Source organism: Ambystoma mexicanum, chromosome 9, assembly GCF_040938575.1.
Source record: "Ambystoma mexicanum isolate Mex_15411 chromosome 9, UKY_AmexF1_1, whole genome shotgun sequence".
Taxonomy (NCBI): Eukaryota; Metazoa; Chordata; class Amphibia; order Caudata; family Ambystomatidae; genus Ambystoma; species Ambystoma mexicanum.
Genome location: NC_090931.1, coordinates 677892838 through 677912819, shown reverse-complemented (window position 1 = coordinate 677912819; position 19982 = coordinate 677892838). Strand labels below are relative to the sequence as shown.

Sequence of the window (19982 nt, the reverse complement as noted above, 5' to 3'; positions counted from 1 at the left end):
CTCATAGGGCCTGGAGATCATGGAGTGGAATGATCCAACCTTGTCTGGTGGGGAGGCTATGAGGAGCATCCAAATGCAGTGTTTCATCGTCTTTGTCGGTTCCTGTGGCCATACCCATCCCAGTGCCTGTCTCCGGGTCCGCTGGGGTAGCTGGGTCCGACGTGGTGGAGGAGGTTTATGTGCGGGCGTGGGATGACGTTTTCTCTTTTTACGTGGAGGCTGAGGCGCTGGTGCTGGGGGCAACCTCTGCTGAATCTCTGTCACTAAGATGTGAAGAGTCGACAGAATTTCCACGGAAATGACCCTTAGTTGAGGATGGAACCAAGGAGCGCTAGGCCCTGCACCGCCATTCTCGTCGTTGTCCTTGTGGACCATATGAACGGACTCTTTGTCGTTGTTGTCCATGGATGAAATGGCCATTGGTTGATTGCCAACCGATGAGGAAAAGAGCACACTGGCTCTTGGAAACAAAAGTCAAACTTTTCCACAAAAATAAACCTTGGAAAAAACATACAAATAGCTCAGAGAGCAACTCGAGGACTCCCAACCCAACACTGAAGCGTGGTGTACAAATCTGCAGATGGCTGCCAGAGGCAGGGCTTACGGAGGGGACTGTCATTGGATGGGGGCAGTATGACCCAGAGGACAGTTATTGGTTTAGAGGAGAAATACAGTTTTTAAGTGAAAGTGTTTTTTTTTCTTTTACCAAGGATTTCCAGACTGACTGGGAATATTCATGAGCATGTGAATCCATGCCAGACTCCATGCTGGAGAATATATTGTTTCAGTATGTCTGTAGCTCTATGGCACAAGTTACTGCCGATCTGGCGTTAATTAAAGCCATCTTAACTACATTTATCGTATCACTTATAAAAGTCCCTGTTGGTTCGATACCATATATGGTATACATTACTTACCATAATCATATTTCTGATGCTTGTATCTGCTTAGATTCACATGCTCCGCATAGGCCGACATCTAGTAGTAGGTGCAGAGTATTGCATTCTGTTTTTGAGTTTCAAAAAGGGACCTTGACTGGGCGTGCTATCCCTGTGTGATGTGTATTGTACCCACTATCCTTCATACATCAAGGTCCATCCGATTGTTTGTTTCTGTCAAGCGGGAGCATAAAGTGCTGCGTGAGTACAGAAGATAAAGAAGGTGTAAGACGTCTATGTACCTTCGACTCCAGGAGGGGAGGAAGGGCAGGCGCATGTGAATCTAAGCAGATACAATCATCAGAAATACAATTACAGTAAGTCATTAATCACATGCTGTGCATACACTAGCAAGCAGTACCGGGAGATGGTAGTGGGATGTTAGAAGGTACACCGGCAAAGAGATGCTTAAGCACCGCCTGACCCACCGATGGATCACTCTTGGAATGTGTATCCAAGCAGTAATGATGTGTAAAGGTGTGAATAGAACTCCAGGTAGCTGCTTTGCAAATGGCATGTAAAGGTACATTTACAATGAAAGCTAAAGTAGCACCTGTGCATCAAGTGCAGTGTGATCTGTGTGTAAAGGGTAAGGTTTTCTTTGAAAGAGAATAACACATTTGGATGCATTTCACAATCCATTTCGAAATAGCCAACTTTGATACAGGATCCTCTTCCATTCCAGTGGCTATGGAAACAAATAACTAATCGGTTGTCTGTAGTGGTTTAGTTTTACTAAGGTAATACATTACAGCTCTTTTGACATCTAATATATGGAGGCTTCTCTCTGCTGAATTTGTAGGAGTTTGGAAGACAGCAGGAAGTTCCATAGACTGAATGTCATGGAACTTGGAGATGAATTTAGGAGCGAAGCGTGGATGCCTGTGTAAAACCAATGTGTCCTTATGAATGGTGACAAATGGATCTTGAACTGAGAGATCCTGCAGTTCACTCACACTCCTTATAGATGTAGTGGGTACAAGAAAAACAGTCTTATAAGTAAGACACCTAAGGCTGGTTTTATGCATTGGCATAAAAGGAGGGCCCAGAAGTTTAATAAGGACAACATTCAAGTCCCATCCCGGAGTTGGATTTGAAATTGGAGGGTGTCATGTTTTGACCCCATTCCATAAAGGCTTTAATGATAGGGACCTTCCACCAAGAAACCTTCTTCTGAAAGGTAGTGTAAGCAGACAGAGCAGCTAGATGCACTCTTAGTGAATTAAAGACAAGCCCTGAATCCAAAAGGTAAAGTAGATATAGAACAATGTGAGAGGGTATGCAGTAAATAGGATTGATGCTACGTGATCTACACCAAATGATGTTTCCATAGCAGTTCCTGGTATTAGGTTTACGTGCCTCTTTAAGAATGTCCATACATCTTTGAGGCAGATTTAAATGCCCAAACTCAATGAATTCAGCAGCCAAGCTGCTAAATTCGGTGTTTGAGGACATGGATGCAGTGTTGAACCCTGATCCTGGCAAAACAAAAGAGGTGATGGCTCGAAGGTTTTGAATTAATGTTAACCTCTGGCATTGCTCTGGGAAACCATCCAGACTTTCGTTCTTCGCCTGCCAACCCATTACAAAAGGGGCTGGGCAGCTGCCATTGGTGGTAGTACCCGACTGATTTGCATATGGCTGAACCCCTTTTGCAATGGCGCAGACGGGATACAAAATGGTGGTGGTGTAGAGTGTGTCCGTAGCAATGTAGTGGTTCAGATTTTTTCAAAACCTTCCACCCATCACATTTTTGATCCCTGATCCTGGGACAGCATGTTGAATGGGCATGGAAGTTTGACTGGAGGACAAAGAGTCATCATTGACAGGGAGTTCCCCTTGGATTTTGTCTGGGGATACCTGGAGGCGAAGTCTGAGCATTGTGCATTCTCCAGTTTTGCGGAGAGATCGATATATGATTGATCCCATTCTGTGAAGACGTGTAAAATGTCTGCGTGCAGCTGCCATTCGTGTTCTACAGAAAGTTGCACGTTTCTGCTGAGTACATCTGCTAGAAGATTGGGTTGCACTGGAACATGTTGGGACAGAAGGAACATGTGTCTCAGCGCCCAATTCCATATGTTCTGGGCTAGCTTGGACAGACCTGGAGAGTGTGTCTCACCCTGTTTGTTTATATAAAACATTGCTGTAGTGCTGTCTGTTAGGACTAGAACTGTCTTCCCTTGTAACTGGTCCTGAAAAGCTTTTAGAGCTTTGAACAACAGAGCACATCGCCGACATCTCTAAAAGGTCACCCTACCAGCTGTACCTCCTCAGAGGTATTCTACCTTTTCTCACCTTCCCCCAAAGGCTCACGGTCTACAGACTTCTACTCTCCTTCCGCTACAACTCATTGAGAACAGAACCGCAAAACGTATACGTGGCCTCAAGCCCAGGGATTGCACCTCTCCGGCGCTGAAATCCCTCCACTGGCTTCCTGTGGCTGCTAGGATCAAGTTCAAGACCCTCTGCATAGTCCACAAGGTTTTTCCGGGGCCGGGGCCTGACCTATCTACAACGCTCTCGTCCTAAATACTCTCCTTCTCGAACCACCCGCCCGGCCTCCTCCAACTCTTTGCGTGTGAGCCGTTTTCCAAGCAGAGATCTCTATCCTCTGCAGGTGTCTCCCTCTGCAACAGCCTCCCTGCCTCTGTCCGCCTTGAGCCAGAGCTCCTTAAGATTCGGAAACTCCTCAAGACCTTCCTCTTCTCTTCCTCCTTCTCTCCCTCCTCTCTCTTTCTCTCCAGCTTCACTCCTCCATCTCTTCCCCCAACTCTTTTCAATCGTGCACTTTGAACCATTGCACAGCAACCAACTCCCGCCAGTCACGCAGAGCCTGAAAATCCACCAACCATTTTCACCACGGGCACCCCACAGTCCACTAGGAGTCGCTAAGGGCCCTACGTCAACAGCTTTAAATGTCTGGCACCCACTCCCACCTTCCAACACCTTACACCTCCAATGCCTGGCTCCAACACTTTCATGTTTACACAGTGCCAGCCTCCAGCAACTTAACTTTCCAGCATTCCCCAACACCATCAACATCAAGCAAACATGCAACTTAAGTCTCCAGTAGCCTCTTTCAATACCCCAACATCGTGAGTCTCAATTACCCTCCTCAAATATCTTATATTGGCATTCAATGCATTTCAACTCTCTTACAACACATTACGTGCCAAACACTCTCTCCTAACATCTGTAAGTCACTAGTACAACATCTTAAGTCTTCAGCACCAGCCTTCATAACATAGAGCCTCAAGCACACACCTCAAACCCAGAGCTGTGCCAGTGATTATGAATGATTTGAAACCATCCAGTCATCACCTTTCTGTTTGGTTTAACACACAATTTATTTTGTTAGATGGGAGATTGAGGGGAAGGATGTGTTGCAGGTCACAGTAATTGCAGGTATTTTTAAATTTTAAAATGTAAACAGCAGAAAAGGCTCATTTTATTATTTTCTTTGGTCCTTTATATGTTGCGTGATGCCTCCTCCCGCTTCTAAGCACTGGAACAGGAACTGAACCCATGTTGCACTGCATCCTATTGCTCCCAAAGCAAGTGCATTGCCCTTGAGCTATCCTTCCAAATATATATTTGTTTTGCTTGAGGAAGTAAAAGATGGTTTACTTCAAAGGCAGACGGCAACTTAATGTCAATTAATTATCTCAACTTGCCTCTATCTACAGTGTGCCTGTGATGCAGGTCTGGTAGATCTGGGTCAGGGGTCACAGCATCTAGGAAGGATTGGTGCCAGAAGCTACTGGGGCACACCCCTCTCATCACAGAACCAGTGGCTCACTGGGTGTGCAAAGCAGACCACGAGAAACACTAACGAGAAAAATCACACAAAAGTAATTCAAGTATTTCCACTGCCACCAGCCATAATAGCAAGCTTGTCACTGTAACAGGAATGTTACAGGAGCAGTAAGAAAAGGGATACAGAATAACACCCACCCGGCTCCCCGACCCCCAGCCCGCCACATAAGGTGGGATGTGCTGGAGTCACAATACGAAATATAGAAAAGATAAAAATATCTCTATATATGCTTTAGAACATGTGTTCTGCAAGGTAACTACTATCAGGAAAGTTATAGTAACAGTGAGACAGGGGATACCAAGTATCTCCTCAGCACTCCACATAAGGTAGGGTGTGGTGTGCTGATCTCACAACGGGGATTGCACGAAGGATACAAAGTACCTTTGGGAACAGTAGTTCACACAAGGAACCCAAGAGAAAATAGAAAGAGAAGCCCAAGGGGAACCCCAGCAACACTTCACAGAAAGTGCTGCAATAGTAAAATGTAGAAGCCCAAAAGGTTATAGGAAAGTATAGATTCAAAAATAAACTAAGGAGAGTCCGAAAAATGACACCCATAAAAAGAGTAAAAGAAAGGGTGAGTGGGGAAAAAAGTTCCCACTCACTCAGGGTCACCGAAAAATAATCCACAAGTCCAGCAAAAAGTGCTGGGGGCCTCACATGTGAAGGTGGTTTGAAATATAAATGAAAATCTAAGCTAACACTTGGCAATGATGAACATTCAGGAGGACTTCATGGTCAAAATTATCATAGGCTGCATGTGCAAGAGTCAGCTTTATGAGGATTAAAGAGCATGTTAGCTAGTATAAATCAGATACTAGGCGCCATCGTTGCGAGGGGAAATATGTTTTTTCAGCAGTGAAGTAGTGCCACAAATGTTTGGGAAGAGAGGATGTGTCTAAGTAAAATTGTCTCAGTAAATATGTACTAGTGACAACTTCTGTTAACAGTATTATGTTGGAGGAATGAGCATTCAGTTTAACTTCAAGTCCAGATGCACTGTAGGTAAATCCTTGACTTTCTAGATTTTGTTTCACTTTACTTTAATGATTAATATCAATAGGCGGAGTGGACTGCAGTCTTTGGCAGTCACCCTTGGTTCCTGTGCGTGTGCCTGCAGTCTGTCTACAGTGTTCACCCTTTCTGTGGGAAGACCGACTTTCACTTTTAAAAACAGCACTCGTTCGCAAAGTGGACTGCTGAGTGGTCTGCTGTCTTTGGCAGTCTATGGCCGCGGTGGCCGTGAGGACAAAGGTAGATTGCTGCGCAGCTCGTGGCAACGAGTCATTGGGATGGGCATGAGAGAAGCGGCCCCTACGGCAGTCCGGACTGACACCTCAACAGTGACAGGTAAGAGAGGCCGCTTGAACTTGCCGTCCGCAAGGAACAAACTGAAAAGCTTTGCAGAAGAGGGGGCAGATTTGCAGCTTCAAGCGGAGCCTCAAAGTGATTTACAGACAAACGATCTTCATGCGGCAAATGAGAGTAACACGGACGTGACGCCTCATAAAGGGTGCAGCTACACGAAATTACCATCACAGAATAAGGTCTCCATCAGTCCCCAACACTTGATCCCCGAGACGCCTAAACTGAATGCTCCAAGCACGAAATCAATCACACATATTGACGTACATCTGACGATCGAAAGAGAGGACTTGATGAGCCCTCTTTGTGATCACACACAGGTGACCTTGGAGGAGATAGAAGATCTTGCAAATGAGTCTGGGAACGTCGGATTGAATCACCTTGACAAGTTCCAGCAAGCTGTATTGCCGGCTGCCTGTACTGTAGATTTAGAACACGATAACGAACCAGGAGATCTAAGGACTTCAAAACCGACTCATTTGACCTTGAAAATCCATTTGGTGGGTAATACCAACCCCGCCAAGAACAATGGGATGACTAACCCAAGAAAGAAAAAACAAAAACAAACCCCCGAGGGCTATTTAACCTTCAATCCCCAACCACAAAGGGCAATGAGGAACCTAAACAAAACAGCGGGCCCCTCACATAGACTAAAATGCCCCCAGAGAAAGGCACTCCCAGCCCCTGTCCATCACCAGCCTTTGCCAATAAACCTATTGAAAAATGTCTTTAAAAAAAAAGCCAACAACACAAAGAGTTTGCGCAGAGGAAATCTCAGACGCTGAGCTTCTTGAAGAGGTTAAAGACCTAAATGCCCAATCGCTGTCAAGCGCTCCGGACAAACTAGAAGTCTCCTTAAGAGAAAAGGAACTGCTGACAGGCTCAGCAGAGATAATTCCAACACCTCGAAGATGGCACTTTGGCAATCCACGGCCCAAAGCCCAAAACAGGATGGTCGACCCCCTCCTTTCCGATACTCCAAAAGAGCTAGAAGTGTCGAGAGCCGCAAAAGACCTTACAACCATTCCTAAACCGGTCGAAAAGAGCGAAAAAAGCTCAACCTTTAAACCCACAAGAACTCGAGAAGGTCCAAATACTTCAGCATTGGACGACCCATGGAACGATCCTCCTGTTCTAGATGTAACGGAGGACCAACTGATGAGAGAACTTTACAGACAGACTTCAATTGACGACTCGAACATCTCAAAACGAAGCCAACTCACAGGTTCCCACTAGATTTCCAAAGGACAAAGCGAAGACTATACCAAGAGAATTAAAAGAAAGAAATAATCCTGAGTCCACACCAATACGTGGTAAGCTCAAAAGAACACCACCCCACAATAGGCACCTGAGCGAAATCTCAATTTCAACATCGAAAGATTGCCCGTCTAAAAAAACTGACCTGTTAACTATCATGTTGACTGTCACAATAGCATTGGCCCCCTTCAGCAAGCTATATGAAGCCCTAAATGAAACCTTAAAAGACCATACCACTCATATGGCCTTAATGCACACAAAACTATCCTATTTAGAAGAATACGTGATGGCAAAGACTCGGGATAAGCCTAATTTGAAGGATCAATCAACAGAAACATCAATGGGGGCAGCCACGGAGAAGGAACCGATTCCTATCAATGTAGACCATAAGAAACAAAATCTAACATCTGCTAGTACTCAGACGATGGAGTTGGAAGTGGTTAAGGAGACTTCGACTAATGTGAAAGCAGCCTCAATAGTCGAAATAGATACCGACAGTCCGAAGGATACACAACCACCTGTGAAACTAGCGGCCAAATCAAGACAAATGATCCAGCCAGTCAGGAAGACAAACAACAGCGGGACTCCTCGGGTATATCTAGAGGCAATGGTTTGGTTATTCCAACTTCATTGATCCAGCTACAAATAACCTCCATGCACAATCAAGACTCAGAGAAGAGAGCTCGACTAGAGCCAAAACGCTCGCTATCTGCCACATTTGGAATCTTTTCACAGAAGCCCAATGTAAATCGAGAGGAAGTGAGAACTAAAAAAGTACTTCCTCAATCCAAGACCACAGTAAACTCAACAGATAAAGACTCAAAGGAAAAGCGAGAAGTAGTCCTCAAAATAAAATAAAAAAACAACTGCAGGTGCTCAATCATTAAGCATAGACCCAGTGGGCCCAAAGTTGCCCCACAAAGAAAAAGACCAAGGCCAAATTACGGACGATGAGACTAATGGCCAGTCCGTAGACTTAATGGGCCTGAGTCGCTACATGGTGGAAGACTCCAAATTGGAATTGGTGGTTGTGCCTCACCAAAAGAGAAAAGCAGAGGCTTTGACAGAACACGCTCTGCCATTTGAACCCAAAAAGAAAATCATGATCATAGACCTGCCTTCCTCGTCCTTTCTAACAGTGGATGAAAAACACAAAATGATTCACAGTGGGCTCGAGACATCAAACCCCAAAGAACACAGTAGTACGACAGAAAGAAGGTGGTCTTGTGCTAAGCAAAACATTCATCTGAATAGTAGATCAAGGAGGAAAAGTGACGGACATCTCACTCCACCAAATGATGGTTAAAAAAAGGCGCCTATGAGCTCAATATAAACCAACTAGAAAGCAACTCGACAATTGGGAAAACAACGAAAAAGAACACAGCATAACTAGCGATCATAGAAAACCTAACTAGGGGAAATAAGAAGATAAAGCAAAACAACAGGGAAGGTCGAACTTTGTCGGCGCGAACAAATATCATGACAGTCGAACCTTTAAGCTGGAACCAATCCTAAATTTGGATAATAATTTGATTCTAAACCGGCAGACAATAATGAAATTATTCGAGCATGTCCCGAGTTTGAGACATCTTTACTCGGACGACATAAGGATCGTTGAGCCCAGCCAAAAAGGGCACAAAGACTGTTCATATCTCCATATCGACTCATCAGTGGTGAAACGTCTGTTGTTGGAAGCAAACGAGAACTTGCTAATCCTGGGGTACGATCTAAGTGAAATCATCCCAGATGGAACCATGAAAAAATATGAAACAGAGAAGGAACAAAATCGTTACACGGATGATCGCCCATCGAGCAATCGCTCAAAGGAAATAAAAGAACGAGCAAGGTCGAAAAGGCTTGATTATTCACCCCAAAAGCGAGCCTATGAAACTTCGCAAGTCACTGCCGTCGATCCACAAAAACAGACAAGAGGAGCACTACATATCGAGAACAGTCGGTAGAAAGTGACGATAACCACAAGTCTTCCCTTTTGAAAGACAAAGAAGACACATCAAGCAGCTGGTATACAGAGAGGCTGCCTAAAGGTCTACTGTCTCAATTAAAAATAACTATTGATCAAGAGTTAATTGATGTGAAATTGATGAAGCAGAACACAGTGGTCCAACCACAAAATAAAAACGCCCCAAAAAAATTGACCTGGATCTCTATGGCCCACTTGTCTCAAAAAACGAATTAGCCACCAAAAAACAGGAAGCTATGCTATCTGCTGCCAAAGAAGGAAATTGAAGAACATTCATCATATAACACCAAACTTACCATGGCTTCATGGAACACCAGAGGCTTTGGACATTTGACCTCAGAAAATGACGTGAAACTGGGAAACTTTGAGGTGTTATGTCTGCAGGAGACTTGGCTGAGATCCGAGCCAAGCCTGGATGGATATGAATTAGCCTTTACTCCTGCTTCAAAGGGCCCTAAAGGTTGACCGACATCTGGTCTTCTCACAGCCATTCGGTCCGGCAGTGGATTACAACTGGTGAGGGTACTATCCTCAACGGAATTCATTCAAGCCTCCTTAGTGGCCTGACACCTTCCGAAGCTACTGAACATCAAGGCAAAAGTTGAAAATATTCTACTACTGAATAAGTAGTGGAACCCCATAGCAATTACCAACTACTGCTATTTAAGATCTATGGAAAATATCATAGAAGAAGCCAACAAACTTTACCAGATACACTATGCAATAATCAACGGTGACCTCAATGCAGTCTGTATGGACCCTGGGGAGCCTAAACGTCCCTACAATATCTGTGCTGCACCGGTGAAAGGCTGTCAATGGTCCTCGCTAATGGACTCCAAGGATCTTCACAATTTGCATAGGATGATCGACAAAACTAAACCCCTCGTGCACACTTGGGAGCAAGACGGGATTGGAGCCACACTGGACCACACTTGTGTCTCATGCAAACTCCTGGCCCTAACCAAGAGCTTTGAAGTAGTAAGAACTAAACATAGTGACCATAATATACTGATAACAGTGTGGAAATCCGCCCTTACCGCACCTCTACAAATGTTAGCAGAGGTAGAAAATTGTGACGGAAACACTCGCCTCAGACTAACCGAAGACGCCATCAGTAACTGGCAGAGAAATACCGGAGTCATAATTCGACGGAAAAGTTGACGACAACTCTACAGATAGACTATCAACCACTACTGACAGTCAACAAATTGAAAAAGGGTAAGGACCCATCTACCATGTATATAATCAACAATTAGTTGATAAAAGAAGGTCTTTAAGGCAATTAAAGTGACTTGCTAAAAAATCAAAAAGCGCTGAAAAAGGGAGAGAGGCTAAGGCAGCGGAGAGAAGCTGCAGAAACTGGCTGTGCCAACACCAGCATCAACTCTATCAAGCCGACTCAGAGGAGATGCTCCACACGTAAAGTGTAAAGAAATCAAGAGACATTTGGACTTTAACAAGATCTTGTGCAAAAAATCTGAATGTCACCCTACAGAACAACGTGGCAGAACACAAATGGGTTGACCACTTCACAATTCTTTATAAAAAATTGGGAGATGAACAATCAAACTCCATCCAAACTTCAGTCGGAGCACACATGGACGATTCCTCATGACATAGAATCAATTTTAACAAAGATCAGGAAGTTAAACTGCTCAAGAGCGCCTGGCCCGGATGGGATAACAAACTATGACCTAAAAAAAACATCCTGAGGCCTTGGCTTCCTTCATTAGTGAGGTGTTGCAGAATTGTATAAAACTGAAAGAAATACTGTCTTCTTGGAAGACTGCAAACGTAATCCCCATTTTTAAAAAAGGGTCAAAAGCCAATCCTCTGCATTACCACCAAATTGTACTTCTAGACACAATTGGGAAACTATTCGGCTCATTTGCCCTTGACAATTTTCAGAAATGGATCAATCATTACGACCTCCTACAGGCAGGTTTTGTCAAGGGAATGGTAACTACAGCGAATATTCTACTACTGAACACCTTGAAGGCCAAGATAAAGGAGGGCAAACCCTGCGTTTTCATGGCCTTCGTTGACCTGTTCCAGGCCTCTGACCAGGTCAACAGAGAAATTTTATGAGGAAATTGGGCCACCTAAAATGCCCTGGCTCAATTCTAGAACCAACAAAGGCCCTATACTCTGAAACAATGATGCGAGTAAGGCTGAACAGAACTGGTCTATCAAAATTGATAAACACGGCATGCGGTGTGAAGCAGGGACGTCCCTTGGTGCCAGCTCTGTATAATTTTTATATAGCAGACCTCAAGAACGACAAGAGAAAGATCAGAGCCTTCCCTCCCTCAAAGGGTAATTTGAAACTCTCTAGACTACTATACTCCGACGACATTATTCTAATGGACCAGACGGCAATAGGACTACAGAGGCAATTGAACAACCTGTTAGCCTACTTAAAAGAAAACCATCTGGAACTTAATAAAGCAAAAACAAAAATAATGTCATTTGAAAAGGCCATGGAAAAAAAGAAAATCTGCGATGGTCTGTCGACGGGACATAACTAGAAAAGGTCAAGAGTTTCAAATACTTGGGAATCACCCTGAATAATAGCTTAACCGAATCTCCGATGCAGAAAAGTCTCTATGAGAAGATCAAAGCACTGACCGCCCAAACCAAAGCTGTGAACAGGAAATATGGCTGTTTTTCATTTATTCCAGTTCTGAACTTTATAAAGCAAAGGTCGTCCCAGGACTAATTTACAGAGCGGAAACAATACCAAACATCCCGGAGCACATATGGCAAAAATGAGAAGGCCTTTTCTGGCGCAGCATCTTGGCCTACCACACTCGACCCCTGCAGCTTTCTTTCGACAAGAATTGAGCCTAAAATCCTTGAGCGCGATGACAGAGCAAAATGCCCTAATGCTCTACAGAAAGGTCATCCTCCCCTCACCTTAATTGATCTTTGAAATCATAAAAAGTGAAATTGACGGGGGAAAAAACATAATGCTTACAAAATGGAGATCAAGGAGCAGACATCTGCTGGACAACCTAGGAAGCTCAGAGGAAGAGCTGGTGAATAATCCAACAAGAGTGAAGAAGAAACTACTAGAATAGGACTGGACCCAAACGCGAGAGGAAGCAGCCAGATACAAGCTCACTAAAGGCTTCCCGATTAAAATCAAGAAAGTAAACCAAGTAATGCCTTACTTGGTAAAATCTCCAGACAAAAGAGTTCGGCAAAGCTATTTACGAATTTGTTTAAATTTGATAAGTACAAACAAGATTTTGCATATAAGAGGAAAATCCAGCTTGAATGATTGCGATTCTGCAAACAATCAAATCAAGTGGATACCGTAAGACACCTCATCTTATCATGTGTGGGGGTAAATGAAGAACATAACATTCATCTTGGCCACTTCTTCAAAGATCTTCACTACTACAGTGAAGAGGACTTCTGGGTACGCTTAATGAGGAGAGAAAAATCCAGTTGGGTGATAGCTTTAGTAGGATTTTTTAAGACGATTGGTTTGGACTGGAACTGGCGAAGAGGAGGACGTTTCATGATCAGTGATTTGTAAAAACTCAGTCGGCTCACTTCTTGACACCCACTATAGACTAAACAAAATCTTTCTGATCGAAATTTCCAAACCGATCTTTCTGGATCTTTCTGGACAAAGAACTGGACACAGACTAAGGTGTCAAAATAGTGTTTTCTTTGTAAAAATTATTTTATGCAATTAAATCAAATAAAAAAAATAATATTAATCACTATGATTTTCACAAACCCGTTCTAAAAGATGCTTCCTGCTATGCCCAGCTTTGTAGCGATGTAAATACCCAACAGTATTTTGGTTTACTCATTCAAATGCATACATTTGCTTAACAAAACAGTGGCAAGTTCGGCGCATCATATTGTGCTGTTGCTTTCTTTACTTAAACTGCAGAAAAATAATTAAGAAAACACAGAAATCCTCTTTGAATAATGGAAGAAGTCAAGGAATCATTGTACACAACAGTTAAGATAAATGTCAGAGAACGGCCATGATGGCAAGTGAGGCCTGCTAAAAGTTAAAAACCTGGATATTTCTCTTCCTGCTGCAACACCACAGACTATCTTCAGAACATACAGAAATGACAAAAGGCAATGAACAAAGCAAAGTTATAAATATTTTCATATTAAAAATTAAAAGATAGTAATTAGCTTTGTTCAAAACTTACTCATGTAGCAGACTGCTATGAATGGCCGGCTTCGTCAGGCCCCCAGATAGGAGTTTTTCCCTAGTTTGATCTAGTCCTACAATGTCTAATCCCTTCAAGTCCCCTTTGTAAACACGTTATAATTTACCAAATGAAATACACAGTTGGTTGTTCAATGCTGTTAGTCGGTTTCTGTCTGATCCCGGTGTTTATTTTCTACCTCAATAACTGATGTGATCAGAAACACAATGCTTTAGTACTGAACATTTATTAAATCATCCAAAATTATTCCAGAAAAAAAAAGACACAGACTCACCAGTGTCTCAGGACCTTGTGACATGAAGGACCTCGATTGGTTCTTGGGTACCAGGGCCTTGACGATGGGAAGATCTGTGCTGATTCCCTATTTAGAAACAGAATGAAACATTCATGTTCAACGGGGCCACATTTGTATGCAGAATACATTTGCTAGCAAGATTATATGCGAAGGTCTGTGTCAGTGGCTGACTTCTCTGTAAGTATAAAATAACTCCCAATGAGCTAGTGCTTCAAAAAGGCTGTTAGTGCAAGAGACTGGGTCAGTCATATTTCAGTTAAGCGTGATATGGGATTGATTATGTAAGCCCTACTGACACTGTAAGTCCTCCTATTCAAAAGTGTGTCCAGTTTGTGCGATTCTGCATTTCCGCATTGTACATTTCACAATCAAGAATCTGTAAACAGGGGGGGGGGGGCCTGGCCAGCAGCGAGATGAGACAGACGTGAGTCTCTGTCACTCCCGCGACCACAGCTAAAATCCTGTTAAAATCGCCTGCTCTAACCTCTGCGGGGTCTTAGAATACCCTCCCCGAGTAATGGACATCCTGGGGCTAAAAAAGACTGCAGGTCGGTGAAAATCATCCACGGATAAAGGAGTTAGAAGTGAGCGAAAGTCGGCGCGGGTGCCGATCCAGGCGTCTCCAAGATGGCTGCCTAATCGAGGCCAACCTACGTGCGGAGTACAGTGACCAGAGCGGCGCTGCTGGGAATTCCAGACCGGCGCTCCGCTCGACACCTGCAGCAAGGAGGGGCCGCTGCCCTGTAGTCAGTCCCGGCCGGGCATCACACCACGCTGCCCCTGCCCTACTACGACTCCCCCGGAAGTGGGGGCTCAACAAGTGCACGGAGCTGAGGTGGACCGAAAGGGGAAGAAGACGGCCGTCAAACATCTGCTTTGGTGATTGCCCTCCCAATAGCCCAAACACCGCGAAACACAGCGACTCCACAAATATAAGCTAGCTCATACTGGAACAGCCGTCCAAGTGTGCAACCCCACATGCAACCAACCCACATACTGTCGCGAGCAAAATGGATGGAGGGCCTGCGGCGCACTGGAGTGCCGGCAAGTAGTACGCGTGGTGCCAGCGAACTCCCTCGTGCCTGTAACTGGCCCACCCCAGGGAAGCCACCCAGCCGCACAGCCCCCCGAGCAACCAGGGTAAACACCGCCCTGAACAAAGTCCGGAGGACCCACGACGCACCTCAGTAACGGTGCACAATACATATGGTGCCAGAGATCCTTCTCCAGCCAAAAGCCTACCCCATCTGGGGGAGCCTATCCAACTGCGCAACCGGAGCATATTACGACCTGAACTAATATCCAGAGGACCGGTTGTGCACTGCATGCTACGCTTGGTGCCAGTGAATCCTCCCCAGCCAAAACAGTCCCACCCGAGGGGAGCAACACAAACGCAGAACCGCCTGGAAACGACAGCACCCCCACCACCCTGGGCAATAGGCAGAAGGTCAGGTGGTGCTGCGCCAGCGACCTGGCGGCAACCCAAGGGAAAGTGTTAACGTAGCCCGGGCTCGGAGACACACACACCACACGGCTGTGGTGCTGAGGGTTACTGCCCAGACCCCAACAAAGACGCAAAGTAGATATTGACAAAACAGCAGGTCCCAGGAAAGGCCTAGCACACTGCGCACAACTCCGAATACAACCCTAAACCGCCAAGACACTACGATAACTCTGCCAACCACCAAGGGCAAAGGGAGACGGGTGAAACTGCGCAACACCACCCCCGAATCCAGCAGGGCAAACCACAACCGAGCCACCTAATACCACCTGTAGCCCAAGAAACGTGAAGGTAGAGCGCCGAACACCACGAGACCGTGGACCAAAACGCACTGTTCTCCAGACAGCAAGGACAGTGAACATCATAACAGAATTACACCTGTCCAGTGGCGAGACCTGCTAGCAAACATGGGTAAAGACAAACTGAAGAAACTTCCCGTACAAAACAGAATAGATCAATACACAATACCCCCCGACACAAGCCCATGAGTTCCATCCACCGAACCCCATGGAAGCCTGAACACATGCTCTCTCTAAAGGATGTCATGGCCGCCATAGCGGAATCCCGCACATCAATGGAGCAGAAGATGGACGGGATAAGTCTGGATGTCTCCCTTCTGAGGCACGACCTACAAAAATTGTCGCCGCGCACCGGAGAGGCCGAACAACGCATCTAAAACGCAGAAGACGGCCTACACAATATGCAACAGCAGCTTCATGGTGTTACAGCTAAGCTCAAAACCCTGAAAGACAGAATTGAGGAAGGAGAATGGAGATGCAGGCGCAACAATGTGCATATACTTGGCATACCCGAAAAAAAAGAAGGCCCTTGCATGGAACTCTTTCTCGAACAATGGCTCACAGATCTGTTCGAACCAGACTCCGCCTCTACGTTTTTTTCCATTGAAATAGCACTTCGCATACCCACGGGAAGACCAGTGCCAGGCGCTCCTCCACGAACTGTAATAGCGAAGCTCCTAAACTACAGAGACCGAGATGCATTGCTACAGCGGGCACATGCTAAGGGCACAATCACCTTCAATGGCTCCAGAATTGCACAGACTACACACGGGAAGTACAGAAAGCCAGACAATCTTTCGACCAGCTCAAAAGACAACTTCATACACTCTGAGTTAAATATGGTCTGCTCTTCCCCGCCCAGCTTAAAATCTACCATAAAGGAACTACAGTCCATTTCAACGACCCCAAGGAAGCATGGCACTGGGCCGAGCAACACGTAGACGGAGACTGGGCGACACCTCTAAGCAACAGGGGCAGAAACCCCCAGACGGCCAGCCGACCAACGACTGGTTCCACCACAGGCACCAGCACAAGACCCACCAGAAGATATTGGTCGCTGAACCCCACCTCGACCCCAGCAAAGCCCCCGTGCTCAGCAGTGAGTAGAAAACCGCATTATCCAATGACCCACAGAGCGACCTGACACCTTACACAGGGCGAGACATGCATTCACGATGTGGTTATGCGGAGGCCACCCGCTCCTTCTTCCCATCCCCCTTTCCCCTTTTTTCGTTTTCTTTGTGCTTTTCTCTCTTATCATAGCACGAAAGGTAGCATCCCCCAGCAACTCACCTCAGGGGGCAGCTATCTGAGCTATAGTTCAGTTCAGTACATGTAAGTTGTCCAGTTGACAACTAAAAGTTTTGATGTTTGTCAAGCACAATACATACCAAAGACAGACAAGAAGGCAACAGCACACAAGCATAACTCAGCAAAGCCTACCAGGCCACCTTCCTTAGCACACACTTCTCCTACCACAAATGCTCATGGCAACACGTAGCTCTACCACTAGTATCCCCAGAACCCTCAAGTTCATGACATGGAATGTCAACAGCCTTGGCAATAGGGTCAAACGCCGACTTGTCACGCAATACCTAAATAGGCACCGCCCAGATATAGTATTTCTGACTGAAACCCAGCTGGCAGGTACAAACTGCACCCTATTCAAGCGCGTCAACTATAGGCTCACATTACACGCTGGCTTTACCATGGGCTCCTGAGGTGTCATGATACTGGTACACAAGAGGCTCCCCTTCCATCTCAATACCGTCACCCAAGACACGGGCGGTAGATACGTATACGCGACGGGCAAACTCTGGGACCAATCCATTGCGATGCTGGCGATTTATGCGCCACCCAACCTATTATCGCCATTACTCGTCGACATTTCCCCACTAATCACAGAAGACACGTCCAACATTATGGTTATGAGAGGAGACTTTAACAAAGTCATGAACGCTGGACTAGATCGCTCGCACCTATGTGGTACGAACCCCTGCATACCTACCAAACTCGCCACATTTGCAAATGCCCTGGGCATGCGGGACGCATGGAGAGACCTCCATTCCAATGACAGAGAATAATCCCATCACAAGACACGCCCGACACAAACTGCGCCCTACTAGCACAGAAACGCCTACAGAACGTACCCTTAGACAATGCGAGACAAGCACATAGAACAATGCAGGCGAGGATATACGAAACAGGGGATAAAGCCAGCAAGATGCTGGTGTGGTTAAAATGCAGGAAGCAGGGCCACAGCCAAGTTAGGAAGCTTGAGACAGGAGCTCCAAACCCACTAGTGTCAGACCAAGACATAGCGGGGGGATTTGCGGCCTACTATGCCAATCTGTATAAGACACCCACCACCCCCACGGACACTTCGATCTTGGAGGAAATTACTCTTCCCACTTTAGACAGGGCACAACAGGACCTACTAGAGAAGAATATCACAGAGGAGGAGGTACTGAGTGCCATGGCTGGACTCCAATCCGGCAAGTCTCCGGGTCCAAATGGCTTCCCGGTTGAGCTGTGGCGAAAAGTGGTAACAAACGTAATAGCCCCACTCCTACTTCGCATGTACCAGCATGCACGGAACCAGGGCTCCCTGTCCCCAGACCAAAGAGAATCCACAATAATAGTAATACCCAAGGCAGATAAACCTCCCGAAATCTGTAGCTCATACAGACCTCATACACTCATAAAAAGTGAAACAAAAATATTAGCTAAAGTGCTGGCAGACCGACTGCAGCAGATCGTCCCCCTCATTGATCCACCCGGACCAATGCGGTTTCATGCCCCAAAGATCAACCCGTATCAACCTCTACATACTACACTCAGCCCTGGAAAGGGCAGACAAGCTCCCGGGTCCACTAGCTCTATTGGCAATCAACTTCGAAAAGGCCTTTGATTCGGTATGCTGGGAAGCCATCTGGGAAATAATGAAACGCATGGGATTCGGACGGTACTTCATGAGCTGGGTGCAACTATTATACAGCTGTCCTAGAGCCAGAACTAAAGTAAATGGCTGGCAGTCGGATCCCTTTAATTTGGGCAGGGGCATGAGGCAGGGCTGCCCCCTATCAGCCATGATCTTTGCAATTGCCATAGAACCCCGGGCTATACTCCTGCAAAACACCCCACTTTGCGAGGGCTTCCGATGGTCAGGCACATGGGAGGACAGAGTCTCACTCTATGCAGACGACCTGCTAATCTATCTGTAAGACCTGAGTAACTCCTGCCACAGAGTCACACACATGCTAAAGAGATATGAGGCCTTTAGCGGGCTCAGCGTAAAATGGTCCAAATCAACACTATTTCCTGTGGGGTGCACAACTGCCTCAACACCAACAAACTGCCCCTACCGCATTGTAACGGAATAATTTAAATACCTCGGGGTAAAAATCACAAAAAAACTCACGGACTACATACCCAGAAACCTACATCCCATCGCGACAAGATTTGATGAGGACCACTGGATCTCCCTACCACCAACGCGGTTAGGTAGAGCGGCCCTGTTAAAGATGATTGCCCTCCCTAGGTTTCTGTACATCTTGCAAAACGCACCACTTCACATCCCAAAGCACAAATTTCTTAAAATTGATCGTATCCTCCGGAAACTACTATGGTGCGGTGGTCACACACGGATAGCTCTTCCTACACTTTAGAGGTCCGTCTGGGAGGGGGGAATTAGACTGGCCAGACTACAAACATACTACTGGGCGGGGCAGATGGCAGTGGTGAACAACATGCTTCACGGGGACGCAAATTTGCCACACATTAGAGGGATCAACGCCAATAGCACGGCATCACCCCTGGAACTCTTGTACCGTGGCCTGGAAGGTGCGACATCCCCCTCGATGTCAGCACAAATCACCAGAATCTGGTCAGAAACACACCAGTTCATGGGGTGGGACTCGAAACTGACACCGATACAACCGCTATGGAACAATAGATTCCTCCCGGAAATTAACAAGCTGCCCAAATGGCCTGCCTGGAACCAGCAAGGGGTAGCAAGGATCGGAGATATAGTGCGAGAGAGCAAGATAGTCCCGTTTGAGACACTACAATCTGTCTTCTCCCTCCCACACACAGAAATATATCACTATACCCAAATGAAACATGCACTGCAATCTAATCTACAGAACACGAGAGACATGCCAGAATACACCCCGATGGAACGCAACATAGTCCTGGAGCAAATTAAGCACAAAATCACCTCAACCATGTACAATGCGATTACATCCTTTGCCACACCAGAAACAACCAGCCTTAAAGCCAAATGGAAGCGGGATGTAGGGACATTACAACCAGAGGACTG

At 45.8% G+C, this 19982-nt stretch overlaps 1 protein-coding gene across 3 annotated transcripts in view; it reads right to left on the bottom strand.

The window, feature by feature from the left end:
• Nucleotides 1-19982, bottom strand: part of NBEAL1 (neurobeachin like 1) — a 2018929-nt gene that overhangs the window by 160201 nt on the left and 1838746 nt on the right. For all 3 annotated transcript variants that reach the window (XM_069615520.1, XM_069615521.1, XM_069615522.1), the window contains one exon: nt 13841-13927. In XM_069615520.1, the coding sequence (XP_069471621.1) occupies nt 13841-13927 (87 nt within the window). The remainder of the gene's footprint in view (nt 1-13840; nt 13928-19982) is intronic.